The sequence below is a fragment of the Canis aureus genome, chromosome 37 (assembly GCF_053574225.1).
Source record: "Canis aureus isolate CA01 chromosome 37, VMU_Caureus_v.1.0, whole genome shotgun sequence".
Classification (NCBI taxonomy): domain Eukaryota; kingdom Metazoa; phylum Chordata; class Mammalia; order Carnivora; family Canidae; genus Canis; species Canis aureus.
In genome coordinates this window covers 13,904,550-13,917,356 of record NC_135647.1, presented here as the reverse complement: position 1 = coordinate 13,917,356, position 12,807 = coordinate 13,904,550, and the positions used below count along the sequence as shown (strand labels likewise).

The following is a 12,807-nucleotide window of genomic DNA, read 5'->3' as shown; positions in this document are numbered from 1 at the left end:
GCGCACCCTCCGTGGAGACAAGGGGCGGTTGGGAGAGCACCCCGAGCGGATGGTCGCAGGATTCGCCTGCGTGCGACTCGGTTTCCCAAAATCAGGGGCATTCTTCGATGTTTCTTGCAGCTCGGAATGAACAGGAAGAACAAGAGGAGAAAAGAGAGATCAAGAGGAGGCTAACCCGCAAGGTGAGCGGCTTTGCCCTGGGGCTGGGTGGGAGAGCGCGGGGCCCACGGGACCGGTCAGGCGCTCCCACCGTCCTGCTCCTTGGCCCCGAGAGCGAGCGGCTCTCTGGACCCCACACGGCCTCTCCCGGGGACAGTGGGCAGCTCCGTCTCATGCCCCTCAGTCCTTTCGGCGGGTCACATCGTGCTGCTTGATTTTTTTTGTGACACGCCCCCCTCCCCCACCCAAAGCAACTTAATGTCAGGTGCATCATATGTCAGTTAACCGCGAATATTTTGTTTTTTAAAAATTCACCAAATTCGCTAAAAGTTCACCTCACTGAACACTGGAAATGCATTCTCAGAATCAGCAATGCAAATATAATGCACTTATGTGCTGTGACCCCGGGAGAGGAAATCTCCCTTGCCCCCCGCCCCCCATACTATTCCTTACCTATTCACTGAGAACTCATTGACTTCATTAGGCCAAGTCCAGCGCAAATTACTGAATTAGGAAAATGCCGAAAGTACTGAACAATTTACTGAAGGTGTTGGAAAAGCAGATAAAATCTTATAAAGCCAGAATTTTTATGTATGTTTAACCCCTAAAATAGACGGGTTGGCCACGCAAAGTAGACCCAAATGGATCCAATTCTGTATGAGTGGCCTAATAACAGACTCTTATTTGAAGCTATTCTTGGATGGCGTTGACACATTTAATTAATTGATAGCACACAAAAAACAATACTACATTCTGTGTTTTTAATCAGCCTCCTACAGTGACCGTCTTGAGAGAAAGATACTCAAATCTTAGAGACAGTTAAGAGACCCATTAAAATTAATTTTTAAAGGTTTATTAATGGGTTTTTCTCCCTAGAAATATTATATGAAGGAAGAAATTCAGAGATCCTAAAACATGCCCTACAACTATTAGGGTGATGATTTGTGTTTCTTGGCACTTACTCTCACTTGGAACATCCCATACATCTGGTGACAAACCCAGTGCCCCCCCAGTTATAAGGAGTAGGACAAACAAGTGCGTGAAAGGCCAGATGATGGTGGCATCCCCCTGGACTGGCTCCTCTTCCTCCCCATTAGCTCTCCTTCCTTCCCCCCAAGAAAACTGCCTGATAATTTTTGCATCTGCCCTCCCTGGGGCTGGCATGGAGGATGAAAAATAATGACTTTAAGGAAAGGGAGAGTGCTTTTAAGGGAGAGGCTGGAAGGAGCTTTTCCATCTGGTTTTGCCGACAGAGATGTGAGCCTGCCGGTAGGTCGGGACTTCATATGGCCTCCTGGCCCTGGGCGGGTCCTTTCCCTCTGGAGCCTTGAGTACAGCAAGACCAGATGCCAGTGGTTGTGGCTGCATTTCAGTTATCTGCAGTCAGAGGTTTTCCATCTAATTTTAATGTACTAGTGAGAACAGTGGAACCGAACCCAGGAGCTGATGCAGATAGCAACAGACCAGTCTTATTCTTCAGCCAAGCTGAGACTAACTTAAAAATTATATGCTCCGTCTTTTAGGTAGGAAATGCTGGCCTCCGCTTTTCAAAAAAATGCTAGCTAGCTAAATGGATGGATGGGAAGAATGAAGGAGAGACAGAAAGATGGAGGCGAGGAGGGGACATGCACTTGGGTCAAGTTGTATTGATAGTGGGAATCGGGTCTTAAGTAGCTTACTCTTCAGTATTTGGTTGCAAATGATATTTCTGCTGTAGGTTAAAATGCAATGCTACCGACCCCTGCTCCCTACCCCTGCTGCTGGCCCACCATCCCCAGAAACCTTACTTTGGCCACAAAAATTATGTCTTCACCCTCTAAGGAGGGAGCCCAGGTTTATGTACCCCGAGGAGCCAGGAGCACAAGCCCAAGCTCCCAGGGGAGAGTCCGGAGTGGTTGGTTGGTTGGTTGGTTGGTTGGTTGGCTCCACAGCCCCCGAGACTCGCCCAGTGGAAGAAGTGGTGCCTTCACTCCCTCCCTCCCTCAGCACACTTGGGTGCAATGCCTTGTTGATTTGCAGAGATGGTGCCTAACGTCTCCATGGAATTCAGGCATGAAAAATAGTCACTGACCTTTAGATCTAACATTTAGTTTCCTGTTCACTCCAGATTTCTGCTGTTAAGTCTATTCGTAAAATATCCAGATCATGATTTCCAGAAATAAAAACTAGAAATTCCATGTTTAACCTTTCTCTGGTCATGGTGTATTTAGAAATTAACACCATTTGTCCAACACCCCGTGGTAAATCTTGCTAGTCCTAAGAAATACCAAAGGATTTCGGGTGGGAGGGGTATGGAAACAGCATATGTCTGTATGTATTTTAATGATAGCACAAAAGCTCCCTGAACTCATATTTTAGAGAATGCATTTTCGATTCAGGACGGACCCATAAAGCCTGGGACACCTATGGTTTCCTGGGACAGGCCAGCACTGCTGCCAGAAGGTCCTGTCCTAGGAAAGCTAGGGCCGTCTCAGCACAGACTGGAATCACTTAAACTCAGGGAGCCACACGTTGTCCAGGCGAGTAGGCTGGTGCCACAGCCCCTGAGGCCTCTGGTCCCCAGATCTCCCCACCACCGGCCAGGAGGGAGCGGCACGCTGCTCTGGCCCTATCTGGAACCTCACCATGCCCAGCTCCATTCTGTCCAATACCAGCCTGGCAGTCATCGAACCCTGCTTGGGGTTAGATCTAACCATCTAACCACTGTCGGCCAGCCGGCAGCAAGCTGGAGTGCTCTGGCACCAGCTGGGGGTACAGGGCAGCTGCAGGAGACAGGGTCAAAAAGCCAGGGTGGTTTGGATTCACTTGTGGGTGTTTGTTTCATGCACCTTTGCGGTGAAGATTGTATCTGACTGCGTTTTCTATTAATAGAAGTAAATACAGTCTAGGGCTTAGAGGAAAAGTTGCTTTTAAATAACATGAATAGACGGTCTCCTAAAGAAAGAGCGACAGTGTTGCTCCAGGAGAAAAACCGAGTGGCAGGAAATGATAACAGAAACATCACTCTTGTGCCATTTAAGTAAAAGGCAGGGTGTTGGTGACTAGGACCCAGAGGGGGCTCCGTCCCTGTGAATTCTCCTCCTCCTCCTCCTCACACCCCTTCCCACAGACCCATCCCGTAGGCCTGTCCTCCCGCTTCCCTGGCAGAAACCAAGCCCAGCTCTACATTTGTGGACTGGCTTTTCTTTGGAACTCCCTGACCGGCAGGGTCTCCTCTGACCTCCTAACCATCCCTGCATACCCTGACTTTGCATATTGTTTGCATATACACCTTTTTTGCATCTAAGACACACACACACACACACACACACTTAAAATGATTTACACACCCATCCTGCAGAGCACACTCAATTTGACACATGGATGTGGACTTACAAAACCAAAATGAGACAGAAGCACAATGGAAGGTGCCTGTCACCCACGGGGAGAAGTAGCACAGGTGTGGGAAAATCCACACCCACGCAGACAGAGGAGCTGCGTGCAAGGGGACACTGCAGTGTCATGAAGAGCCGCAGGCTGTCTATCCGGAGAAACCTGTAGATAGCTCCAGGGGCAATGAAGCTCTGTCCGGAGTCCTGGCAAAAGCCCAGGTCCAGGAGTCAGAAGCCCTAGGTATCCCCCACCCCCAGGGCCCTGCCCCCTCACTCTGTGTGTCGCATGTTGGTGCCTCTCACCTCGTCTGCCCGTAAATTCACAGACTGACCCGGCAGCCTCAACTCCTCCGGCTGACGGGGTCCGTCTCTCTCCTCCCCTGCAGCTCAGCCAAAGACCCACAGTGGAAGAACTTAGAGAAAGAAAGATCCTCATCCGTTTCAGCGACTATGTGGAGGTGGCTGATGCTCAGGACTATGACCGCAGGGCCGATAAGCCGTGGACCCGCCTCACCGCTGCCGACAAAGTAAGCAGAGGGCCCGGGGTGGGGTGGGGGGGGGGGTCCTCATGCCTCAGTTGGCCCCTATGTCACGGACAGCTGCGAAGCTGAGGTCACGGTGTCAGTAATGGGGGTGCCGCAGGGCTGCGGGGCCTGCCTGCCGAGCCAAGGGCGCTGTGTCCCCAAACCTCACCCCTGGGCTCCAGATACTCTGCAGGGAGGTCACTGAATTAACTCTTCACGGCTGCAGAGAAGGCGCGAGACAGTCACAGATATGCTACATGACAGCGGGAGGACAGGCAGTGTGGAGGCTGTGCCCAGAGGAACAGAATAGCCCCTGTATGGGCACGCAACTGCTCACAGGCGCCAGGCTCCACACCTATTGCGGACCTTTGGTGAGCAGGACACTGTCCTCGGAGCAGGGTTCAAAAAACCACAAAGAGACAAACTCACTCTGTAAATTATTATAACCTGATGGTAGAAACGGGACACAGATCACAGAGACCGCGAAACCTGCCTCGCTACACTAAACACTCATCCATTTGAAAAACAAATAATCTGAAGTTGAGTTTGTTTTATAGGAAATGCAGGGAGGCAAAAGATTCATCATTCTTGGGGCACTGGGGTGCCTCAGTTGGTTAGGTGTCTGACTCTTGATCTCAGCTCAGGTCTTGATCTCGGGGTCATGGGTTCAAGCCCTCCCTCTACTTAGAGAGAGAGACCTCATTCTTACTTGTCCACTGGACCATGTATCAAAATGAACCTCTGCTTTGTAATCCTTTGTGACTCTAGTCCGGTCACCATGAGGGACTAACAAAAAAGTCAAAATTAATGACTATGTCCCATGTGCAAGTTAACAGTGGGAGGAGTCTGGGGTACACTGGGGGCCTTCTCTTAAAGAGTCCTGCCCATGAATTCCCAGGGCCAGTGTTGTTCTTATATGAACCACAGGGCGAGGTCATCTACAGCTCAGTCTCCGGCCTGACCAAGTGCAGGCAGTGTGAACGCAGGGAAGCTGTTGCACTCGAGAAGGAACGATGGGGCCAGAGGCAGACAGACTTTCCAGAGGTGCTTCCCACATGCTGGGTCCACCCCACAGGTCCTAACGAACGGAAACCGCTGCCCCCTCTTAAACACAGCACTCCCCTCTTCCCTGTGCAGGCATCCGTGGGGTTGACCCGGGGAACGGCAGCACCATCCACCACACATACACACGGTTGTGTCACATACACAGGAACGCAGGAAGGGGCCCTGGCCCTTGTTGCCTTTTGTTCCTGCTCTGATGACAGGGTGCTGGCTTACCAAGGATGAGGGATCAGCAAAAGTGGAGGGAAAGCACAGCATGTCTCCACACACACACGTGCTGAAACTGTGAGCAGCAGGGAACTCTCTAGTTCCTCACAGGCTGTTGTGGCAGAGGAACAGGAAGCGGTGGCTCAGGCTGATAAACAGGCACAGAGGCCGTGTGTGCCGCCTCTCTTGAGGGGGAGCCACACTGATCCTACCTGAGGAATTTCAGCCCCCAAGGAAGAAGTGAGGTTTCCTCCAATGCCAAACCTCCTATCCCGTCCATCCTCACCAGTCCTTGCGGTGTGATTGCCTGACTCTCCTCTTGGCCACCGCACATCTGTGGACAGTGCTGGGAGGAGGCAGCCATCCACACATGGCACAGCCACCTTAGAGTCAATGGAGCTGTCAACGAGTGGGGGCTTATACATCACAGGATGGCGCAATCACCCACCCCTTCTAGAAGGATCCATCGTGAGGCATCACCCTGCCCATGGTGAGCTCAGATCATTTCCCCAGGGAAGATGAGAGGTTGACATTTAAAGCCCCAAGGAGTGTGCGGCAGATCTGTGTGGGCTGTGGCTGCCTAGACAGCAGTGCTCCATAGAGACAGGAAGACAACACTTGGGGCAACATGCCATGTACCACCATTTACAATTTACATTTAGCGGGAGGGGGATCCTTAGTAGGTTCTGGGTGATTTTTTTTCCCCTCCCCATGAGAGAATTCATGTTACGTACTTTGTCGAACGGCTTTGTCGAAGAACACAGAAAATAGAGGTGAACTCCTTTCCATCTGCCTCTTCTGCATGTTCACGGGATTCTCTCTATTCCAGGCTGCCATTCGAAAGGAGCTCAATGAATTTAAAAGCACTGAAATGGAAGTTCATGAATTGAGTAGACATTTAACAAGGTTAGTGTACCAAGCAGTTCTTTTCCCTTCCCCCTCCCCAAAACTGTAATATTTGCTTCCAGACGAAACTATCCCATCTGCTTCTGGATCACAGGTTGGGTGGCAGGTGTGGCGCAAAAGAAGGTAAGGGGTCAGTGTGAAGTTCCCCTACGGTTACCGAAGCTCAGGGAAGGAGCATTACAGCCCAGGCTAAATGGGACCTTCTGGAAGCCTAGTTTTTAAATTATCCAAACTAAAGATCTGATTAAAGATCTGATAAGTGCTGAGCCACCAATGATGCCAGAGTGGGTTTCTATGGAGACAAGCTGAGAAGTCAAGACCAGTGACAGTTTACAAGCTCGGCCCAAGCCAAACCTGGGCAGAAATACCAAATCCACACGGGACTTCCAAGGTGGAGGTTCCCTCCTATGATTCCAGACTGAAGCATAGAGAGATTTAAGGGGCTGATATAAAGTCACATGGCTAGTTAGCAACAGAGACATCGACTTAATTCTTAGGACCTGTACTCACTGGTGAACGTCTTAGAGAAACAGGACGTACCAATTCTATAGTGCGTGGACTCGGAGACACAGGCCAGGTGCTATACCTGGCTGCTGAGTCCAAGCTGAGAGCATGGGCTGAGGGCCAGCAGGGCCATCCGGTTTGACCCCCAGGAGCTCCACATTAGACCATCCCAAAATCAAAGGTGAATCCCATGGGGCTCAAGGACCTGAGAAGTTCTGTAGAGATATGCCTTTTCGTGGAGGTTAAACCAGATTCACCTTGGCACTTGTCAGCAGTGGGGAATCTGATGATGGGAAGCTTGGATGGGGGGAGTCTGGCACCTTTGGCAGCCCCTTGGTCTTGATTTAATTATTTGTTTTTCTAGGTTTCACCGACCTTAACAGTCCAATTCCTCTTGAGTGCTATGCTGTCTTCAAAACATAAATTTATAAGAACCATAAGTGCTGGTATTTATTCACTTCCCCATTATGATGTAAATCTTCTGAACTGCCTTTTTTAAAAAGAAGAAGAAGAAAAATAAAAGGAAACATGATCAGGATTCTCTTTGCGAAAACGCGATGGTCACCGCTCCATGATCAGAGCTGCTGGCACCACCGCTGATACGGAGGGCACCGGCAGACCAGACTGAAGGCTTCCCAGCGCTCGGAGCGGGCCCGGTCCTCTCCAGCCAGGCCCGGCAGGCCAACCTCATTTAGGCTCATTTAGGCCCCAGCCAAGCTCTTCTCCTAAAGTGTGTGTCACCGGGGTCCAAAGAAAGCCGAAAAAGTGCGTTTGGCCTGGATATGACTGTGCAAAGCAAGTGGTCTTGTAGGCCTTCTAGACTCGGCCAGACACACTGGCTCCAGGCGCGGCATTGGGCTCGGGGGCCTCTTAGGAGGAGGATGCTGAAAGGGAGCACTGTCCTCAGTTGCCCCTGTCCTTCCTCTCCCTCTAGCCATCATCCATACGGTGAATGAAAGGGAAGGTGCTTTTCTGGGGGCATCTGTGGTTGACCTTTGGTCCCAAGAACGTGTGCTCCTGGCATGAGTACCTGTCGTGTCCCCGCAGACTGAGCTGAGCTGCCTTCCAGGGAGCTCTGGTTTAGAAGGGAAAGTTGTCATCTGCTCAGTTCAAATTAATTGACCCGTCTGTGTCCAAAAAGCCAAATGTCTCGGGTGATCTTACGCGCACAGCCACGGCTGTGGTACTTCTGTGGTATTCGTGCATCCGAGTGTAAGGACCCTGTTGAGGACAGAAAGGCTGGGGTAAGAAACTGCTTGGCTGACGTTCTTCATTTTCTCCGCGCACCCCGGGGTGAGTGACTGTGTGGAATGGAAGTTAACAAACAGCCTCTGAGTATAGGACCAATGCATGCAAGCCAGAAACCAGTCCTGAAAGGCTGGCTGTCCAGTCACTGAGGGACTGGTACTCCAGAACCACTTGATGGCCTTCTAGTCTCCTTTCTTTGCACTGAAGAGTATCCGTGGAGGAGCTTCAGGGTTTGGCATATGCCAGAATCGTGCAAACACCAGCCACGCCTGCTCATGCTGTACCTTCCTGCTCCTATCCGGAGAGAATCCTTCCTCTCCCTCATGGTGCTGGTAAGACTGATTGGAGATGTCTCTCCCACTGTCCCATTCACTTGGGACCACAGGAAGGCAGTGCTCTTCTGACAGAGGGACAACAGGGATAAGGATGTGCAGTGAGAGGAAGGACAGCCCCCAAGCCCTAACAACTCTCTTGAGGCCCATTGCAGCTTCTTCTGTTTTCCTTCCTAACAGACCTCATAGGGCCCTCAGGCACACAGCTCTGCCTGGCTTTCTGTTATGGTCTCACCGTTACCACCACTTCTCTGGGTAATGGCTCACTCCCCTCCACACGTGCCCAAGAGTCAGAGAGATGCCAGATTGGCCATCACAAAAAGGAGTTAAGCGGCTCCCACCCCAAAACGTGTGGAAAGCGTTACTCTGGGGAGGCACACCCATCAGTGAGGCCATTTAATTTTCGGCAGGCGTTAACAGCTCCTCTGGCCAGCATTAATCCAGGACCTGGGCATATTTTGGGGGGAGCTCAGGGCAGTTCTTTAGGCAGTGCCCACTAGCCGTTGCAAAGCTGTCGTGCGCTTTTCTCCTGCCATCTGGAGTGAGCACGCCACTGCCCAGCCCAAGGAGGGCCGCCATCACTAGATCCTTTTTTTTTTCTTTGAATGTTGAATCTGAATAGTTAACTGTCGTGGGAAGGTATATTGTTCAGGGAAAACGTGGTCGGGATTTCAGTGTGGCTGTGTAAACACAGTCTTCCCGAAAGGCTTACTGACGTTTGAATGTGCAAATGGTATGACGAAAGATGTAGGGCTCTTTCGTTTGACTTCTTTACGGCAGGCACGTGTTCCAGGCAGAGGTGCCTGCCTTGCCAGGATTTGAGTCGGAGCTTCCTGTGACTCCCAGCTGTCTTCGTGTGGCTCACAGGGCCCTGGCACGGTGGTCGGGCCTTCCCTGGGCCCAGGAGCGAGTCCTATGGGAACTCATTCCATTGCCTGGACTCCTCCTCTGAAGGCCAATGGCTTCTCTGCTGGCTTCGGTTCTGGGGCCTCTGAAGCCCTGGGAACATGACGCCCAATTCAGTTTCCCTGCAGCCAGCCAGCAGCCCAGATATCCTGCCCAAAGTGCAGTCCACTTTGAGCATGGAAGATATGGAACACAATTTCCACTTCCATTCCTGCAGAGCACCCTTTTTGAAAAGTCAGTTGCAGGAATTAGGGGTGAACCTTCCACACCCCAGAAATCTCACTTACCATCCAAGTGGGCTATTTCAAGCCCACTTTAGGGGGCTCAGCAATCTCAGTGGACCACAGGATGGGGCCTCTGTCTCTTTCCTTCCGTGAACTCTTGAGGTCTTTAGAGAAATCTATCCACATTTCTTTATTGCCATATTGTTAGGACAACTGGAAGAAGTTACAAATAAAAAAAAAAAAAGTGAGATGGGCTAGGTGGTTTTAAAATGCATCCATTTTCTGAAAAAGCTGCAGTTCTCAAAGGTCTTGTACGTATACATTCCCAGTTGAGCCTTTTGTCATTTGGATTAGCGTGAGAGGAACAATGTGAAATTTCGCAAATCAAAAGGTTTCCCTCCCAAAATCAGACATTGCCCCAACTTCCCCACCACCATCTGTGACAGAAAGGACTGCCATTGGCCTACTTGCTCTTTCAAAATTGCTATCTATTCCTCTCCAAAGGCCCTCAAAGCCCTGTAAAACTTTTAAAACTTTAGCCTTTATGTCAAATTAGAGAAACCAAACAATGTGATGGTAGATGTGATAAAAACCTGAGTTTATTTTTTCTCCCGCTTATGAACGTGTATTTATATTTGCCGAATGAATATCGTGGTGTGTGCTTCGGTGAATGGGATTTCAGGCTCTCCCCGTGCACAGCCAGTGGGTGAAGGTCACCTTAGATGACTTTTTCTTCCCATCTGTCTGTTAATCCCCAAACCAGTTGCTTTTTCCAGTTGCTTCCCGGGTGTCTGTACATAGTTTGTCTGTGTATAGGAGCGCTCTCCTGTGTTCTAATTTAACAGATGATGGCTGTATGAGGAAGACAATGTAAATAGAATACAAATTAAACTGGATCTCTATGGCCTAGGTTTTGTACATACAGAAACTGCATGGTATTTAAATTATTGTTTGTCTCTGATGATGTATGCAGTTTCTTTAAAAACAAACCAAAAAAAAAAAAAAGTCTAAAAAAATTTCCTCGACTCCTGTGTGTTTTATCAACCACTGAAAACACTTTCAAGACTGGGTTTGGGAGGAAGGCAGGTCTGTTCATCAGCAAACAGAGTTATGGAGATGGAAAACCACTTCGTGTATCAGGTATTATTGGGGGGAAGGATGGCTGTACATAAATTAGCTTTCTAGGACTAAGATGTAGCACCCAACTGTCTGTTCTTTAATAATCTAGGAATAACGAATATAAGTTAACTTGTTAAATCCCTCAGAGCATCTCTGTAATATGTGATATCAGATAGCTTTGTATAGCAGCAATGCCTTGGGGAGCCAGTGGGGTGTCACTGCCCCAAAGCAAAAGTCCCAAACTACTTTGCTTTTGAGTACTTACCTCTGTCTCCAGGAGAAGTCTTGAGTATTTGCCCTGTAAAGCTAAGAGCTTTATCACTTATCTTTCTGGTTCTAACTTGTCTCTTGGAAGGTTCTGGAGGGAAGGAAGAGGGACCTCAGTGCTTTCTGGCTACATTTTAGGTGGGTAAGGTTACTAGATATCATATGCTCAGTCTGCCAGATGCCAACTCAGTAAGTCTAGGTGGTCCTGAGATTTCTGCATTTCTAGCTAGCTCTCAGGACACACTGATGTTGGAATCCAGGAATCATGCTTCTGAGTAGCAAGGTGTGGAACAAAGGGAGCTGCTCTTCCTTCTCCTGGGAATGTCCAGCCTCAGAAGGTTGGACTGACCATATGCTCTACTTACTTCTTTGCTAAGCAACAGCTGCAAAGCCGCCATTGGATGTTAGCCTTCTGCATCACTGCACCAGCTCTCACCTGTACTAGCCGCAGGGCTCCTGGCGCAGGAGTGGCAGCAGCAGAGAGGGCTGGCATTTACAGAAAGGGTTTCAGGTTTCAGACTGAAAGCTTTGCCCCCATTCTGCCCTCTGCTCCCCTCCAGAGCTCTCTGACTTTGATACATCTAATTGGCAGAACAGGACTAGAGTTATCCCAGGGAGTGAAAGACCTATAAAGAAAAGCTTTGGTAACACCCCCAACAGGCTCTGCCCTGCAAGAGGGAAGGAAACTGACCACCATCTTGAGGGAGCCCTTTCTGAAGTAAACAAAGGTTGTGGCTACACATTCCCGATAGATAGAGGTGGCCAGTACACCCATCAGATCTGTTTCGTCATCCTAGGACAGACAAGTGGTGGCTGTGTCACAACCCGTAACTGGGCAATTTGGCTGAGTCACTTCTCAGGGCTTCACCTTTCTCATCTCACCAATGAGAACACAGATATCCTGTGCTATCCTTTAGGGCATCAGCTTTCTATGACTTGGGCTTACCTGAATTTTAAAACACTAAGCCCTTAGGAGAGAGCTTTAGATAAGTCCTGCCAGGGCACTCTCTTGAAAAACAGTGTGGATTCCTCTTTTTCAGACCACCTGCAAGTCTGACATGCATGCCTGCTACCCCTCCTTGCCTTAGGTTGACCTCTTGGAGGGCTCATTAGCAGTGGGACCTGCCCCCTCTGCCATGTGCCTTCAGGGGGGCTCAGCCTGAAGCTGCTGTCCTTTTTCTGGGCAAAGCACCCTGGGGAGGGTAGGGGCTTGAGCACCTTGGGAAGTGATGCTTAAGTACAACCTATTGTGTCCCCTCTACAATGCCTCAATTTCAGGGGCACATCGGTGATATGTTTACACCTGATAATTAATCAAAAGGACAAATTTGACACCATGAACACTCCCTAGATGGCTCTCTATAGGTCCTTAGCACTCCCCTGGCCTCAGATGAATGACATTATCTATAGCTACAGCTCAGATCTACCCTGAGCTTCTGGCCTGGGTTTCCAAATGTCACAAAGTAGCAGTGTAGCATAGATGTTAGGAACATATGGTGCAGCCCTAGAGCAGAATACCCTGGACCTCCTGGCCCATCAGGTTACACCCTGTATGGTACCCTTGAGAAGCCCCTGGGCTGTACCTGTCTTGGCTAGGGCACCCTCCCAATGCTAAGCACTCTGGAAACCTTCAGCCTATACCCCACTGCAGCTCTAGCTGCTCTCTGGGACACCCTCTACGTGGAGCACCTCAGAAACTCCTGGTCTGTGCCCACCTTGACTCCAGCTGCCTCCATCAGAGTGCCTCCTGCATGGGACACCCCAGCTCATGCCCACTTCAGCTCAGGCCATTCCACCAGGGCAGTTAAACACAGGGTGTCCTGAGACACCCCACCCCCGCCCTAGCCCATGCCAAACACAGCTCTAGCCAGCCAGTCACCAGGCATACACACAAAGTCTACGCAGGGAATGACCATACATAAAACCATTCCTTCAAATTTAGGAGAAGTAGTGCTCCCCCTAATTCATATAAACAAAC

At 49.9% G+C, this 12,807-nt stretch overlaps 1 protein-coding gene across 9 annotated transcripts in view; it reads left to right on the top strand.

Moving 5' to 3' along the window:
• PHACTR1 (phosphatase and actin regulator 1) overlaps positions 1-10,461 on the top strand; it is a 562,807-nt gene extending 552,346 nt beyond the window's left edge. For all 9 annotated transcript variants that reach the window (XM_077886026.1, XM_077886025.1, XM_077886024.1 and 6 more), the window contains 4 exons: positions 121-182; positions 3,917-4,057; positions 6,153-6,229; positions 7,098-10,461. In XM_077886026.1, the coding sequence (XP_077742152.1) occupies positions 121-182; positions 3,917-4,057; positions 6,153-6,229; positions 7,098-7,113 (296 nt within the window). In that variant the 3' untranslated portion in view covers positions 7,114-10,461. The remainder of the gene's footprint in view (positions 1-120; positions 183-3,916; positions 4,058-6,152; positions 6,230-7,097) is intronic.
• The last annotated feature ends 2,346 nt before the right edge of the window (positions 10,462-12,807 follow it).